The sequence below is a fragment of the Aythya ferina genome (assembly GCF_964211825.1).
Source record: "Aythya ferina genome assembly, chromosome: 19".
Taxonomy (NCBI): domain Eukaryota; kingdom Metazoa; phylum Chordata; class Aves; order Anseriformes; family Anatidae; genus Aythya; species Aythya ferina.
This window is the reverse complement of record NC_140309.1, coordinates 1,855,590-1,874,007: the sequence shown is the minus strand read 5'-3', so window position 1 is coordinate 1,874,007 and position 18,418 is coordinate 1,855,590. Positions and strand designations below refer to the sequence as shown.

The window sequence follows — 18,418 nt, the reverse complement described above, 5'->3', positions numbered from 1 at the left end:
CAGAAATAACCATGACTGCAACACTGAAACACCAGAGACAGGCCAAATGTCCACAGAGGAAGAAAAACTTTTACATAGAAGCAGTGAAATGGTTGTGTTCCTTTCAGAGAACTGTGCTGCCTCAGCTCTGTGGACAGACACATAATGGATAACAGGACAATTCTTCGTAATCATAACCCTGAGAACATCTCTCTGGCTGGACCCCAGACAGAACTAGACCTTTCCTGTGATCATCTCTGTGTGCTTATGATTATCTTTTCCTATTCAAAACCAACAAGGTGGAGGCATTTATCCCTGAACCTGTGGCCATCCTGCCTGGGTGTCTTGGGGATAGAAGGTTACCACGATCCCCTCACAAGAACACGCAGGGGAAAGCACTGTCTCCTACCATGGGGAGGACTTGGGAGTTACCTCTGCCACAAGAGGTGGAAGCCAACGCAGTTTATTATAGGGGAATTAAAGACCAACGCATTCTTTATGTGTGTCTGCAGGGGTCAGTGTTTTCTGGTTTTTTTTTTTTTTTTTTTTTTTTTTTTTTTTTTTTTTTTTGTGTGTGTGTGTGTGTGTATCTTCTCTTCTCTTCTCTTCTCTTCTCTTCTCTTCTCTTCTCTTCTCTTCTCTTCTCTTCTCTTCTCTTCTCTTCTCTTCTCTTCTCTTCTCTTCTCTTCTTTCTTTCTCTCTCTTCTTCTTTCTCTCTTTCTCTCTCTTTCTTCTTTCTCTCTTTCTCTCTCTCTCTTTCTTTCTTTCTTTCTTTCTTTCTTTCTTTCTTTCTTTCTTTCTTTCTTTCTTTCTTTCTTTCTTTCTTTCTTTCTTTCTTTCTTTCTTTCTTTCTTTCTTTCTTTCTTTTCTTTCTTCAGCCTGCCTATTAAGCAAAGTAAGAATTTGCATTCAGTAGATGGGCAGACCTTGAAAGTGTGAAGGGAATGTGCCCAGGGGACTCAGAGGCGAACAGCAGAAAGGTATTGCTTGACACCCTTACCATAACATGATAATCTCGTGATTTTTAATACAACACATATTTTTCAATCCAAGTACACTCTGGAAGCTGCAGCTGCTCCCAGAATGAATTTTCTGAATACTTCCTAGTTCTTCTCTGTCTTCTCCATCTCCTCAACACAATTTCTGTGGCAGGTTAGGGAGAATAGAGTACCAGTAGACATCAAATTATCAAATATCTTTTTTTTAAAAAAAAAAAGCTTGAGTTTCAGGCACTGAACTTCATTTTTACCATTGGCTGTTTGTGATTGAAAAAGTAAAAGTGTTTTGTGTTTGTATATGGGCCAGCCTGGTAGCCATGGTGTGGAAGAGACGCAGCTCTCCAAGACCCCCAAGGAGTCCTATGAGCAAGGACCTGAGAAGTGTCTGGGTCTCTGTTGCTGTAAAAGACCTGGATCTGGTCTATGCTGCCTAGGAAACCTGGCCAGGTGAGTCCTGGGGACCATGGGGAACAGCCACCTCTGGTAGGACTGCATTTATTTGGCTTGCCTGGCATCTTGGCCTCCTCTGCCCAAGGGCATCACTGCCTTACCCTGTTCCCAGCCTGCTGGGGGATCGTGAAGCAGCATGGTCCACATGCTCAATCACACACCTGGCAGCTATCAGTGTGAAGCGTGGGGCACTCTGGGCTGAGACACACATGCCTGCACACCCACTAGGCAAAGCCTGCATGCAGTTGCTGTAGCCATGGAAATTTACAAGCATCTCCTTCATTAGTCCTCGCCAGAGAGGTACCTGCTCCACCCAGAAACTTCAGGCATGATTCCACCTTAAACTGCTGCCTTCATGCTCCCATTCCCCTCTTTGCCTCCTGGTTGTGCCAAGGAGAGATGGAAACTTAACATAATTTTTGCATGTTTGGTATTTACTGATTTAATACAGTCTTGGGAGCGATCATTTAACCAGATGATTAATTTTTAGCCCTAATGTTTGTGGTTTACATACCAGTCAATTTACAGTTTGCTTTTTTTGTGCTGATAAGTTTAGCAATGAACCATAGTCAAAGAATATTTTGGGACAGATGTTTGACATACCAGAATGGATGCCAAATGCAGATGAGTGCATTTAATGTATTTTATTAATGCTCAGCACAAACACATCTTCACAATGGAGTTAAGTAAAAGTTGTCTCTAGGCTTCAAGATGCAGCTGCCATTCTCCAGCATCTTCCAAGAGCGAAATCTCACTGCTAACTAGAAACTGCACTTCTCCTCTCCGCCCCCCCCCCCCCCCCCCCCCCCCGAAGTTACACTCTTTAGCAAAACAAGGAGATAAGTAACATTGGGATAAAGATTATATGTTACATGCACTTGCTAGATTCTGAGCAGATACAAAGGATAAGGAATTTGATTTAGAAGGCTAAATTACTACTACTGTAATTAGGAGATCATAAATAAGGACAATGTTTGAAACCTGTTTCATGCAAGCACCTTGGCTTCCAGATTTCCCTCCCCTTCAGGATGGGAAGCAGAAAATTCCTTCTTTGATTGTGCTTTTAAACATTCATAAAACAAAAGGCACCTAATTGAGTCTTGTAAACCTCGGAAAATTTTTAAGGCAATAGGTGATAAAATGTCACTACTTTATCTGAATAATTTAATTACAGAAAGCTTTTACAAAAGAATGAGAAAAAAAATACAGTACAGTAAATGAAACAGTGGTCTCAGTCTTGAGCTCCTCTCTGAGAAAACACATGCCAGATGCTCACTACAGCAGTTAGTTGAACATGACATACAGGCAGAATGCACAGCTTAGTGCCGTCAAAAGAAGTTTCCAGTACCTGTTGGAAGAGCGAGATTAGAAGCTATAAATGAAGCAGAAAAGGCTACTGAATAGTCTTTGCTGAAAAGTCTTTGCTGGACACAGTATTCCCCTCCACATTTTTATTTGATAGTGTAACTTAAAATACTGTAATTCCTCGGGGAAGGCAAGAGGAAAGTAGGGGCTTAGACCAGCAGAGTAAGAGTTTGAAGCAGTTTGGATAATTCTGATTGATTTCTTCATAGACACCTTTCCTATGAAGAAAGACTCCAGATATCTTGGAATAACTTATCTGACTTGGAATGTTTCCTAGAGAAGGACACATTCACAGAGGACAAAACAGATTGGACTGTCAGGGATTTTCCATCAAGTTGAAGAGGAAGAATTAGGCTGCTAAGGAGGGGATTATGAGAAGAGTAGGCTAACAGCTTGTGCGCTTCCTGTTGTGTCTGAGTGGGGCTGAATGGATGGACATACTGTATTCTGGGGGCAGGATCACTATGATGACCTTAATTCTTTTATTTCTTTAGGTAGATCAGATTTAGTATTTTTGAGAGACAAAGGAAGTCCCCTGAGTACCTTTCCTGCCACTCTCAGGTTCATCTTTCCAGGCTGAGAGATTGAGCATGTCAATCTCATGGCAGTCAACGAAGTTCTCAGGATAAGTGCTGGCTTGGAACATGTCCCGGGGTAACTTTTTGATATGAGTATTATCACAGATCACCTTCGACAGAGAAACTTTTTTCAGTGCATGTAACTGCTGCAGAGTGAAAACTCCTGGTTTCTCCCACCAGAATCTGCAATGATATTTACAGAAGCAGCTTATAGTCTCCTTCAAGGCACTTGATGCTGTTTACTTCCCAAAATGGAAATCTGGCCAAGATGAATCCCAGTTCAGATCCACCTTAATTCATAAGGCCATAAGCACAACACTTTGGAAAGAGGTGTCTCCAGGTGTGACTTCTGCCACACTCATCTGCTGGTACACAGCATCACCAGGTTGCTGGGACACAGTGACTGATCCTCCTCCCTTCTGTACGTTGAGAGCAAATGTCACCTCAAGCAGAGCCTGCTGCAGATCACCCATGGCCTGGAGCTGGTGCTCCTCAGACACGTGGGTCTGTATGGCTGGGCTGTAAGAAAGAACCCTTTGACAACTAGGGCTAAAATCAAGGTGTGAGTCCTTCTGGGAGCACTCAGTGATGTGTTAGCGATGGGCTGGATCCGTGCAAGGCATAAAATGTAACCATTTTTCCCCATAATAAATGCCATGGGAGAGCCACCTACCTGTCTCCGTCACGCAGGTTCCTGAACTGGGTGCCAATGATGCAGGCCAGGAGGGGCCCGACTCTACCCTGGGGAATGAAGGGCTCTGCAATTGCACCAATCCAAAGGTCAATATTGTCTGGTGTCCCATACAAGTCCATGAACTTCTTGGCCAATTTGGAGTTGCCTAGCACCTCAGAGAGTTCTTCTACACTTTGAGGCTGGGAGAGCCCACAGAAGCGTCTCCAGGCATTGTAACCTGCAAAAGCAGAAGCTGGTCAGGACCCATGTCTCCCCACTATCTGCTTATGCTCAGAAGCTAAACAGACCCCTGAGGTCATGAGCAACATCTGCTTCTTCACATGGCATTAAAGAATTTGGAAGACATTCTTACCTAGGTAGAGACAGTCACAACAGATGTTCTCAAAAGTTGTTTTTATATGCACATACTAACATTTTGGGTTTTCTTTACACATGACTACCAGTTCAGCCCATCCTGTCACTTAGAGCTACCTGGTGCTGATGGTGAATGCACCAGTTCTTGCAGGAGGCAAAATGCCTAGGATCAAAATTGTAGGAAAGACATTTTGTTGTGCTTATCCCAAAAACACCAATTCCTCTGCAGCACCTGGAGGCGATCATCCCCATGGGTAAAAACCACTTCTGCTCAGAGTTGTGGGTTGTCTGAAGACATAAAACAAGTCTTGATGGGCAAAGAACAGATGGTCTGTCCAGCTTAGATGAAAACTGAACTTTGTCACTTGGGTCTGTACCTTCTGTACACCACACGCTTTCTTGGCAATACACCACTGCTTCTTCCACCCTTTAATACATTATTCCAATTATCATCTTTGCTCTCCAGGTCCCTTGTCCTCTTCTTACTTCCTCAGAGAAAAATCTGTATAATAGACTCTTCTTCCCTGAGTCTGTCTATCCATTCTTCCACCTCAAATCAAAGTACTGTTTTTTTTTTTGTTTGTTTGTTTGTTTGTTTGTTTGTTTTTTCCCCATTGGTTTGGAAAAAGCTTGGTACATTCATGAAGCTGCTATAAACAACCAAGAAAAAGGAATTTTATTCACAGGATCTGTGGACTTGTGTCTCCTTACCTGGAAGGCCATGGTCTCTTCCCCGCTGCAAATTCAGGGCTGCTAGATCCAGACCCATTACAGCAGTCTGTTCAAAAAGGTGGTTCTGGAGCTCCTCAACAAGCAGTTGATTCTGTTTCATTAGTTTTGCATGATCAACAACCATGCCTCGTATCAGAGGGTCAATGCCACCTGCATTCATTGCAAATCAGGAAAGGACTTATCTTTTTACCAAGTTCCAGCTTTGATGGGCCCTTCTATGCAGCTGAAACAGTGCTGCATTAGATCATTTTTCTACTCTGAGCAGTGTAGTTCCACAATTCCATCTCAGCATATGCTAGTGCCTATGTACATATCTGCAAAGGCCAGCTGATAAGGCCCCCCTTCAGCAACCAGATTCCCTATCCCTTCCTGTCCCTCAACCTTCCTTTCTTCAACCTTAAATGAACTTGTTGCCAACCGGTACCCCCAGGTCCCTTTTTGCAGATCTGCTCCTTAGGCAGTCAGTCCCCAACACACACTGATGTACGGGGTTCCATCCAAAGTTTTGTTCTGCAATTTACTTTGTTTAGAATTAGCTATCAACTGAGAAATATTTACTGGAACATTAAATGAAAAAAAAATAAAATCAATTCATGTCTGTTTGTCTATGTCTTTTTCATAGCCATTAAGACAGAATTACAAAAACACAGTAAAACTGGCTGCATGCGTACATTTTGGTATATTTTCCATAATTAGTGAGATAATTCATTTTGGAGGAGACATTTGTCTTCCTTGGAAAGATTCATGCCTGCAGACATTAGCTGTATAAGAGCTGGATTCCATAATTCTCTTTAGAGTCATAAAGAGACCACTAGAAAGCAATTATCCTGTCTTAGCTCAGTTGGATTGATGTGTCACCCTCTGGCAATGGCTACCAACTACAGGGGGTTATAAAAAAAAAAAAAAACTTGCTTAGTCTGGCCTAAATTTTGGTTGACTGATTTTTGGCACTGTGAATCTTGTGCCTCCCAGAACAGCATGAGCACTACAGTATTTGAGTGAAGGCACAGTGCTCACACTGTCAGGTCTCACTGAGATGATAGGCCACCTGAGACGCAGATTTGATCTGTTACATATTCTGGTTATTTACTGGCATGTTCAGAATACGAATGCAATGATGTAGTGGGTGCTCAATAACATTCAGTGACTGGAGTATTACAACATGTAATTTTGGGCAGAGCTCCTTCCCCTGGGTACAGTATAGGTTCAATGTTCTTGTGATATGTTTGGAGACAGTTCTGCAGGACTGTTCTGATGTGCCACATCTAGCAGACCACTCATTTGTCTTCAGCCCCTTGGGTAGACATGTCATGAGCAACTTTCAAGCTCAATGGCACTATAATTTCTGTTAAAAATTAAGTAAATAGAGCTAGAGCAGTTTTTGGAGTCTAGGCTTGTGTGTCTAACCAGTGTACCTCCACCTGAGTGCCTACTTCAGGACCAGATCAAGACTGCTGGCTGCCCTATGTTCTTACCTTCTGTTATAATTCTCCAAGAAGCACAAAATGTCAGATGAAGAGGGACATGGGAAAGTTGACCCATAGGCTGAAAACTGTCATCTAAACGGGATACAAAAGGCTGTACTGAGGTATGACCAAATCGGAAAGCCAAAGAGAAAACATTTGATACCGTAGGATTCATAGTCTCATTGTAACCACTGTACAAGGGTATCCACCTGTTAGTCTCCTCTCCAAGCACAAGTGGAAGATAATCCCTGTATGTTATTATCTGAAAAAGGTATAAAAGCAGAGCAAGGGGTCAGCAGCTGTAGCAGAAATGCCATCAATGTCAAAGAGAACATGGAATCTCAGTGAACATAGAATCTTAGACCAGTGGCAGAGACATTGTAAGATAGTCAGGGAAGAGAGAGAAGAAAAAAAAAAAAAAAAAAAAAAAAAAAAAAGCAAGCTGTAGCAATAATATGAGTCTGGCAGGAGATGCTGAGGTAAAGTAATTGATTTAAAAAAAAAAAAAAAAAAGGCAGCATTAGAGAAAGGGGAGGAGGATTTTCCATGATTTCCATCCTGTTGTTACTACACAAGGTGACAAAGAGAACAGCTGAATTGAACATCTTCATATCTGCTAAAGAAAGTACACGTGGGTTTCACAAAACCTCTGGACATGCATGCTGTCTCAGGTGGACTGTGCTTATTCATGAGTTTTCAGCTCCCACAAATATCTCCATGAGTTATGCAAAGCACTATTTTTCCTCCTTTTACAGGAATAAAACCAATTTCTAAGGATGCAAGTGATAAACAGTGAGTAGTGGTTGGTACCTGAGTCATGGCAACTACGATCTTTCGACTCTCTTGGTAAAGCTTTTCGCCATCCCAGTGAGGATTTAACTTCCCCAGCTTTGTAACCAGGCGATTGTGCTCTCTGAGGAAGACAGTGTGCAGAGCAGAAAGTCCCAGGTTTTCAGTTACCCGTTTATCACCTATAAATGAAAATATTTTAGGAAGTTTGTAAGCTGCTTTTTATTTCAACTGTAGATTTTGATGTTAGGATAGACAAGCAGCAACCAATAGTGCTACTGACAGTAATGCTTGTGGTCACACTTCCTCACACTCATGACAGATATTTGTTTCCATCACAGACAATCCAGATCATTTATCCAAAAACCTTGGAAAGGGGGCTTTGGGCAATTTAAGCTAAATTGCACTTGTTCATGAAGTACCTGTAAACATATCATTTTGTGAAAATCTAACATCTGTCTTCCTCTTGTACCTCAAGGCTTTTAACTATCTTCCTTTGTATCACTGTGAATGTTTGTTTTTGAAAATCTATCTCAGTTCACTCAAGTTATGAACACCTCTGAGAGGCTTGTGAATATACTTTCAGCAGAGATGCTGGAGAGAAAACTGAGGAGATGTGGCAAAGTCCCTCAGGCAGCTTACAGAAGAAGCACCGAGTCCCTCCTCATTCAGCAAGGGGCTCTTCTCATGTGGAAGGAAAGTGACAATATTATGTAATGGGTACACGTTATATTCTTATCATTACCTTTGGAAGCTTCACATTTCTAGTTTTTTGTTTTGTTTTAATATTGTACTTATTCTGGACTACTTCCCAATTTAAATCAGTACCTTTTGAGTCATTGGCTTGTTTAAAATTCAGATTGAAATTTCTAGACTTGTCTTCAGATATATGTTGGGATATTCTTAAATATTACAAATTTAGAATGTAGTATGAAGGAGTTACTAATAGAATTTAAGAGCTTTTAATTTTTAGTATTTATTGAATTGAAAACTGGTGAATTCTAGGTAGGAGGGAAAAGATCACTGAGAAGTTTTAAACTGTTATTTAAACTTTTGAAGGGGGTGAGGGAGGATTTGCTGTAACTCTTTCTGGAAATGAAAATAAAGTCACTTTTGTATTTAATTAAACAATTTAAACAATTTAATTTAAATAATTTATTTAATTAAACAAATTAAACAATTATTGTTTTGTTATTACTCTTTCTAAATTTAGGAGTGGTCTCTGTCTTTCACCTTATAAATTCACGTCTTGCAGCGCCTCATACAAATATAAAGAGACATGAGACAAGTGACCATAACAATCCTTTTTGGCTTTATGGACCATTAAAATATCACTGTTGCTCCCAGGAGAAAATTACTCCATGGATGTACCTTACCTGCTTTAAAACAGGGGATGTTCATACTCTTGTTTGTGAGTACACAAATACTTTTTGTTTTGTTCTCAAAGGGCAATAACTCCAACCCTGCATCAGTAAAGTTCTGGTTCACAGCCAACAAACCCATCCAGCTGGTCTGATTTCTAAGACTCTTTGCCACAGAGTCTTCGCTCCCATACACCATGCTGGCATCAATGAATGAGCTGACTGCATTGATCTGCTCGCGGGTAAATGTCCTGGAATTGCACACTGAAGCTGACTGGATGAACGGCATACAAGAATTTGATCTCAGCACCCGTGGGTCATCAGGGGGGAACTAAAGCAAACAAACGTAAGCAATGCCTCAGAGAAAGTTGTGTGGCTTTTTTTATTATTAAGGTGGCATGGGATGGAACAAAATTCATGGTACCTTGATTGGGAAGCAAGGGGACTTGAAGGTACAGTCGGTCTCACAGTGAAGATCCGGGTTTGCTCCTGCACCACTGGAAGGGGCTAAGTCTATATCGTGGCTGACCCACTGGCCCCAGTGCATGAAGAAAAGAGAGAGCTCTTGATCCTGAGTAACGTTCTCATTGCCTGTTCGAGCAAGTTCATTGGACACTCTTCGAACCTGCAGAAAATCAAAATTAACATGTGTGGACTATCTGTTCCAAGATGAATTTGCCTCTCAGCATAACACCTACCATGAGAACATGGCTAAGATGATCTCAGATATGTTCATAAGAGTTAGTTATGGCTTTGAACAGCCCCATGCCATGTCTCAGTTGGACTAAAATTGATGTGATTATAGCCTCCAGCCCTTTTGCAGCACCATCTTAACTCCACAATCACTCAGCCAAGCCTCACTTCATGGCAGGCTCAATGTGAGGTATGTGCACATACCCATAAAGACAAGATGGCTTAGGAACAGCCAAGCCTCCTTGCATGTATAAAAATCCTGTTGTATCTGAGTACACCCTGGTGCTGTCTGCACCAAACCCGAAAATGCACACTTCTGAAAGTATTTTGATGTTGCCCTGGCTTTGCTTAGTGAAGTACTTGCGTCATTGTTTCTCATCTCTGTCTCTGACAAACACATGAGCCCATGCCACAACTTCATTTCAGAAAACAATCTCTAAGTTAGTACCTGATTTAGCAGCCAATTTACACTCTAGGTGTTGTCATTGTTTCACTTCTGATGAAAGTGAATAACTTTCTGCTTCCTGAGGGCAACGTTCACTACTATTACTCAGACAAGAGTAACTGTTCTCACCAGTGGGAGTGGAAATCCATTGTAAAGCTTTCCTTCACTTACTCCTCTGGGAACAGACACTCCATCTTCATATGCCGCTGGGAGCCAGCGAACAAATGCATGGTTGGAGGCCCCAAAATGAGAATGCTTTCTGGAACATCACAAGAAGAAATGCAAACACTGGTATTATTTCATAGATAATTTAATTATTTCAGGCATGTAGACAAATGCTTTCCAGGCCTTTAATCCATGTCTGATTATTCCAGTAACGAAGGTGATAGCCAGAAAACACTGAGAAGTAAACAATACCAAGATTATGACTGATTATTATTATAAATTCCAAATAAAATTAATATAATGTCATAAGGAATCTTTTCTTATTTTTTTCTAAGTTTATTTATTGAAGTTTATCTAAATAAACTTTTTAAAAAAATAAGATTCCTCATGACATTAAATTAATTTTATTTGGAATTTATATCTCTCTAGCACCTTGCTCACACAAAATCACAGTCTCACAGTAAGGCCATCATCAATTATCAGGGTGGCCATGCTTTGTCCAGTTGAGGCTTGGAAGCCTCAAAGGATGAAGATCCTCCACCAAAGGATGAAGGTCTCTCACCTCAGTGGGGACCAGTCCCAAGGCTGCTCCTTCGGGAAGTTTTCCCCTTGTCCAGCATGAACAGCTCAAAGTGCTATCTGCAGTTATAGTAAGTATATTTTCCCACATTAATTAGAAGAATTTGACTCCATTGTTTAGTAACTACACTTCAAATAGCTGATGCAGATACTAGATCTGCTTTTGGCCTCCTCCTAGCCAAACTACAGAAGCCTAGCTTCCTTCACCCCTTCTCAGGGGCCATGTGCTCTAGGCCCCTGATATTCCTGAAAGTCCTCTGCTAAATCCTCACTAGTTTTTTTTGCATCCCTCATGAATTATGGACTATCCAAAACTGGACCCTCTATCTGCACGTCATGTTCCTCCTCCTCCTTCTATAGTCCAATATGTCATGGGCCCTATTTGCAGTACAAATGAATAGTTGCAAGGTGAGAGCATTCTTAAACTTATCTGTGTGCCTACCAGTTTTGAAGACAGGTTTCCTCAGCTGACTTGGCACAATAAGAGAGTTAGTCCTGGTTGTGACTTGAAACACTAAAAGCAAATTCCTTGTAGGGAGCTATGAAGCATCAGATTTTTTCCCCAAACATCCTTTGAAATCACTCAGTTACTAAACTCAAGGTTAACTTCAGTTAACTAGGCAATCTTGAAAGGAGGTAGGTTATACATTTCTACACTATAACTACGTTATCAATAACATTAGTAAAACTTGTTCAGAAGAACAATAATACTGGTTGAGCTAATGATCTGTGACTCTAGGGACACAGTAAAACAGGCTATTTTGATGAAGATAGTTACTGAATATCAGCTTATGCACATCAACTGTCTGTGTATAAGCTTTTAAATCAATAAACACAGAGTAATACCTGTCTATACTGAAAAAGGGGTAGTATACCCAGAATTCACACCAACGTGCTGTGAAATTAGAGCATGCCCTAGAACAAATGCCACACTATAGCTGAAGCAATTACAAAATAAATAAATCGGTACAGAGCCCATTACCACCACAGCTTGTTTTGATTGCTATTATTGTCCTTACAGGAAATTTTTGCAGAGTATTCAAGCACTATCTCATGGTGTGCATCTCAGGCTGAGCAAGATCCATTTTAAATGATCTTTATATAACACAGAGTGCCTTTGTTACTGAGTATCTTGTTATCTCACTGGATTAGGAAGCCAGAAGACAACCCTACCGTGAGCCTAAGAAACAGCATGGGCATAGCTGCTCTTTGGGTGCTGAAGCCTCTGTGGATGGAGTGAAAGTACAGATTAACCATAATGCCAGCACTGAGTATGAGCTCCCCGCACAGGTCATATAGAGCTGTGATGTCCAATCATATCTGGGGTGTGGAGTTAGCACATCAGGCAGCAAATCTGTGGTAGACCAGGACAGTATGCTTTGCTTTCCAAGTATCAAGCTAGAAATTTTCTGCTCATCAAAAATCCCAACCAAACAAAAACAAACAAACAAAAAGCTATCAAGGAGAAACAAACCAAAGTATGATCCTAGGTTTGAACCAGGAAGTAAGAATGCCCAGAAAAGTGAAAAACTCTTTTTTCCAGCTTAAAGTATCGTGCTATGCAGAGCTAAAAAGCCAAGAATGAAAGTCTTTTGATGCATAAGAATGGGAAGCAAATAAGAGTATGTACTTGGATAGCCACAGACATGCTGAGAGTTATAAAGATGTGTTTATACAAACCAGGCACTAAAATTAGTCTCATGTGCCATAATTCTTAGTGGAGTATAACAAACAAGGATTATTTATATTCGCAGGACCCATGAGACCTATGTTTTTAAAAATATTTTTTAGGTAGTATGTCCAAGAAATCTGAAGTTAAAAATTTTTTATAATCAACACTCATCAGGTTCAAAACTTGGAGTCTCCCTAAGGCTGGGAAAATCAATATTACTAGTATTACAAAGGAGGAAGGGGAGGTTTTCTGGGACCTCAAACAGAGAGTGTGGTAGGATTCCATAGTCCCCAAATATTCTTTCCTCAACTTTTGACCTTCCCCACCCCAGGAATTCCTTTCCTTCAGCCAAAGCAATGTATGGAGAGCAGTGGACTTATATGCAAAATTTTCAAGATATGTCTTTTTTCCTGCCAGGTATAAGTAGAAATGAAACATCTGATACTGGCATCACTAAAAAATAATAATAATAATTAAAAAACAAACAAACAAAAAACAACAGATATTTCACTCTTCTTGTCCTTTTGAAAGGTACACAAATGACTTTAAGATTTCTAACCAAGTCAATGCATAAACTGGAAACTCCTTGCCCACACACAGATCCTACCTGTTGTTACACTCTCCAGTAATGGTCCGGTAAATATCATCCTCTGGGCATTTAATAGAATGATAGTCACAGCCAGTTTCTCTGGAAATCATCTCCTTCTGTTTTCTGTCTAGGAGGTCTGCAAAAGAAACCATGCAAAATAACATTCACTCTTATTGTATCTTTTTGGTATTCTAAGTTAATGCTTGAAATTTCTGTATCCCTAGTAAGGTCAGCATCCACTGCACCAACATCAAATGTTATTTAAAACTTCCTCTGATTTAAACTGTATTCCACAAGAAGAATGCATTTTCTGCCATTCTGTTACCAATATCTGCCTACTTCATCTCTCAGCAACGCGAGAATCTTGGCATGGGAAACAGTGGGTCTATGCTGAAAATGTCAGCAACTAACTCCCACCAGATAACACTTCTTCTCAGGGATTTAAACTTGTACAATGGCTTTAACAAGCTCAGTGAATTTTCTCTGAAGATGAATCACAAATGGAGAAGGTTCATGCACTGACTTTTGGTGTCTAGAGTTGACAGCTTTCCTGAAGTTACTTAGGGGTAGTTACATTGAAGTTCAGCTTATGATTCATCTGACCAAATGCAGGTCTTCACTTATCCCTGTTCTATTACAGACATTTATCACATGGCATTTATTGGCCTAAGAACACATACGCAAAAAGTTGCTGAGTACCAGCTGATATGCAGTAACTGGTTTCCTCATAATAACTTCTGCCTGTCTGTCTCTCTGTGCCACAGACCATTAGCTCATCCAGAATTACTCTGCTCTTACTAAGTCTAGTAACTACAAAAAAAAAAAAAAAGAAGAGGAGATGTGAGATACTATGAGAATAGTGGTAAGGCTGTGAGGCTTAGTAGGAAAGGATGACACCACAGAGCTCAGCACTAGTGAAGTTGTCTTAAACAAGAACTTCTTTGCACCAGCAAATTGTCAGCATCAGCTTGATGGTGGGCATGTTGCAGCTGCCAATTACCTGGCATTGCAGCCTGTGCTTTAGCAGCTGTGCTCAGCTCAAAGACTCCAGATGGCTGGTTCACACTCCTCAGCTGTGACACAATGTACCTCCAACATCAGCAAGGTCACATGACAATTGTTTTATTTGTTCTAGGAATTAATCCATTGGGAATAAAACAAGGAATACAGTCAGGACCACTGCAATAATTTGAAGAGCCCCGTTTGGTTGATATCTCAGAAACGTTCAGGCAGAATAGATGAGAAATTGCTCATCTGTATGTCCTTTATATTCTCTAGCACAGGCAAGGCTGGGTTGACTAGAGGCACACTAGCTGTGATCTGAGTCAGGACTGTGGAAATATAACAGCTGTGTTTCCATTGTTAATTTGATCCCTAAAACCTTTTGTCATCTCTGGGCAAGGAAAGCTGGGATGGCATGGAATAACTTTCCAGGAGATTTGGAGACCATCATCACCAGCAAAGTTTTACATTTGACTGGGAACAAAATCATGAGCATGTAGATGTGCTTCTGTCCTTGGAGGCTAGAGTCTCTTGACATTCAGCATGGTTTGTCGCATATTTATTCTACTTATTCTTAGCAACCTTGTTACTACCCCATTCACTCTAGGTTTTGTTTTTTTTTAATCATCAAAGATATGAGTTGAAAGAGGCAGTGCCAAACTGATGATTAATACACCAGGTGGTCTGGGTCTGCCTCTGAACACACTTTATCTTTCCACTACTTACAGAGTCTACTCACCCAGGACCATAAAGTCAAACAGAACCAGCTTTGTTTCTGTAGGGAAGGGCTTTATAACCAGTTGTTTGGATCATGGCAGAGCTGCTCTCTAATGTGCCTGCTGTGATAGCTTTTCTGCTGTTGGCAAGATATTTTGGACTAAACCACATTACCTGTAACATTGAATCTCCCCTTCCCAAGCAGCTGCAGCTTTCCTTTGAGGAGTTTCAAGGTAGTTTCCAAATAGTCAGCAGCACGGACTGCACATCTGGTTCTTCCTACAGGCTCCTTTAAGTGCTTCAGGAAATCCATGGAGCTGGCAACTTTTTCCTCTAGTTTTTGCTTTAAACTGAACAGGAAAGAGCCCCATGAAGTGACATCTTCTGCCCTGCAGGGCTGGTGTACTTAGTCATAACTGACTACTCATCAGGTTTGCATATCTCTATCTTAGGTAAATTTTGGAAAACAAGTCATTGTAATCCCTTTCAAGTTTGCTTTACATCCTTGTCACAATGAGTCCTGTTAAACTATATGAAAAGCTAGAAAAAAAAAATCTGTGGAAAACTGAGTTATTCAGTCACTGGATAAAACTTTACATTTAGGATGTCCTAATATATATTCTGTGAACAGAAACTGCCTTGGATATGCTGCTTCTGTTCCTGGCCCCAGGAATCTTTTGTAGAAAAAGGGACTCGTCCCCAAAACAGCCTGCTGCCTGGAACTGGCTTTCGGGGACAATACAAATGGTATAAACCAGTTCCTGGTTTTTGACTCCCTTTAACTTTAGTGACACAGAAACAGCATGCTCATACCACTAGACACCAGATCCAGCCATACTGAGGAAAAGGACCTCTTCAACTGTAACAGGGAGAGTCCTTAGATAAAGGTATCTCCTTAATAGACACACACTGGAGAGAAGAACAAATATATTTCCTCTTATTGCCTTATAATGTTGAAGCTGTTGTGCAAAAAAAGACTCACCTTTTTCGGGCACGTAAGTATGCTGAATCCACCAGCTGCCTGGCTTCATTTATGGTGCTCAGGAGAGATGAGTCTGATAGCACTTCCAAGTCCTCTACTCAAAAAAGGCAGAAATTGAGGATACTTTGATACTTTGTAGTGCACACCAGGAGCTACACATCCCACTCTATCTCTGGGTGCTGGGGCACATTGACTCACTTTACTTGCAATTCTCACTATGTTTTTAGCACTACTTTGACAGATTTGTCTGTTCCTCCTGTTCACCTGCTTTGTCCCATCACTAAGGTCATGAAAGTTATAGGACAGTAAGTGACTATAAAGTGATAGCTTATTATCCATGTCATACTTGACTCTGTTGGCTTTGGGACATCTTTAGAGAGTTAATTTTCACCCTTCTTTTTGAAGTTATTCTTCCCCTTAAGAAGGGACATTCACTTAAGATATAACATGGAAGAAGCCAAATATATGGTCTGTGACCAGTTTTACTGTCATAAAATGATACTCACGCCCTCAGAAGACCCAACAAGACAAGCTTCTTAGGCATTGATTTCATTGTCAGTGGGCAATGAAATGAAGGGTATTTCAAACTTATATTGGAGCTATGACTAACTAGGAAATCAGACTGACTGAGTTTTGACTCAAATGGCCAATAAAACATCACATTTTTTCAAGCACAATATCAGCAGGAGGAAAACAAACTTACGATTTAATGAGGAGTCCAATGGCCCAACTAAGCAGAAGGTGATGATTACTCCTTGCAGAGTTACTATCAGTTTTATGCCTAGAGAGAAACAAAACATAATAATTCTCAGTTCACATAAATGAATGGGCAGAGCTTCCCTGAACCATCAGAAGGGATTGACAGGCCTTGTTTGGTTGGAGTATTTCTTTCATGACCCAGGAATAAAATACAGAACCCCTCTGATCAGGTTTGTAGGTGGGATTCTGACTTGCAAAGACAGTAGCTGCAGGTCTTGGTGGGACACAAGGCTGTACCTGTGATGTAGGACATTTAATAAATTGCACTGAGTAATTGCCAAGGAGATAGCAAAATACAGTTCAACCTTCAGTGACAAGGGTTGTCAGGAAAGTGTATTGGAAGAGGGCAGTGTCCTACTGTACGGAGATTGGGAGGGTCCGTTGCAGGTGGCTGGTGTGAAGGAGACTCCATAAATTCATGGTCAGCCTGCCCTCTCTTCCCCTTCTCAGTCTTGTTACTGATGAGGAGGCAAATCTAGCACTGGTCCTCCAGACTTTATATATACAGTAGCAGAATGACTTCCTTGGAAGGAATTACTTAACAAAAAGGTTGTAATTATGTATATATATAAAGCCATTTAGTCAATATTTTAACAGTTTAGAACAGGAAATAAAGATAAAATTTGGAGGAACTGGTGAAATTCTCATCATGAGCCAGGCTATTTGTATTTGCAGCCTAGGGAAATTCTTCACAGGGATTGACAGCTGCTTATTCCTTGCAGTCTTTTACTGCCGTGTATTGCTATGTGAGGGAGGAAAACTCGTTTTTCTCACTTCTCAAAATATATGTATTTCAGGTATGCTGGGAGAAGTAAGTAGAGACACCAGCTCCTAATGCTCTACTCTGTGTCCTCATCTCCTTGGGCTCAGTTAAGGAATGCATCAATACCCACACCAGAAATACCAAACTGGTTAAATACAGACTTAAGATTAAAAAGCACTGATCTTACCTTCCATCTCTGCAGAGTTCAAAACACTGGGAAACTAGCCAGTCATTTATAACATCTGCAGCAGGGCAGAAATCAGCTGGGTCTGAGCTGGGTGTGGCGAAAAAGGGAGAACTTGGGACCAGGTTGAGCCAAGAGGAAATATCTGCTGGTTTACTTTCCTGAATTAAGAAAGGTGCACACACCTCTATCCCTTTTTGGTAAATGTGTACTTCCTTTTTGAAAAAAATAAAATAAATAAATAAATAAAATTGGGGGGGGGGGGGGGGGGAAACAGTAAAAAGGGAAAAAGAATAAAGGCACACATTTCTTTTCTGCAAGGTGAAAGGGAACATCTTAATTTTATGAAGGTATAAGATGATGGTGAAATTTGGCTTCTTTTTTCCTTTTGGTTGACGTGTCTGCTGGTTTAGAAAGCCAGAGATGTGTCATTTTGCCAACATGTGTTTGCAGAGTATGCAAAGGTCAAAATAAGCATGTCTGCCTGGTGGACCTGTGGGCTTGCATGCAATTTCTCTGTGAGTGCCCTGTATTTTCAGAATATGCGTTATGAACTGCTGACCATAAGTGTGCAGAAGAAGGCTGCATGCATTTGTCATAGCACTATACAAAACCATAAGCAGTAACCAGCCATCAGAATCTGTAGATTTGGCAGGAGTGAAGACATGATATTTATAAAAAATTAAAAAAAAATTGCAACCTTATTTTAAAGTGACATAGTTGAGTAAGTGCCATTTCAGGTACTTGCCAAAATTTGTATCAAGGAAAACCAAAGTTGTATCCCATTTCAAATTGCTTAATAACATTATTAGTATAATTAAAAACTTGTCAGATCATCAATGATTTGGAAATTAAAATAAAATCTCTGTTCATAATTGTGGATGAAAAACACTGGACAAAGAACAAGGCAGTTGCACAGAACAAGGTGGATCAGTAGGAAAAAGGGCTGCACTTCAGTGGGCAAACAGGAAGGTAGAAGCAAGAATTTACTTCTTTGAACATCAGTCAGGATTATTTCAAAAGACAATGCTCATGATCACAATGTGGAAAAAAAAAGAAAAAAAAAAACATCCTACATAAGGCACTTGTGCCAGGTAAAGCT

General features: G+C 40.6%; 1 protein-coding gene across 1 annotated transcript; it reads right to left on the bottom strand.

Annotated features, from left to right (window-relative positions):
- Window positions 1-2,056: 2,056 nt before the first annotated feature.
- LOC311421156 (eosinophil peroxidase-like) lies at window positions 2,057-17,333 on the bottom strand. Its single transcript, XM_084492745.1, has 14 exons — window positions 17,320-17,333; window positions 16,314-16,391; window positions 15,611-15,704; window positions 14,803-14,978; window positions 12,928-13,045; window positions 10,034-10,163; window positions 9,191-9,391; window positions 8,782-9,097; window positions 7,427-7,587; window positions 6,626-6,878; window positions 5,130-5,300; window positions 4,044-4,281; window positions 3,336-3,553; window positions 2,057-2,775 (listed from the first exon to the last, which is right to left on the bottom strand). Exons 1-14 carry the CDS (start codon window positions 17,324-17,326, stop codon window positions 2,756-2,758), a joined length of 2,181 nt encoding a protein of 726 aa, XP_084348871.1. The 5' UTR covers window positions 17,327-17,333; the 3' UTR covers window positions 2,057-2,755.
- Window positions 17,334-18,418: the final 1,085 nt, after the last annotated feature.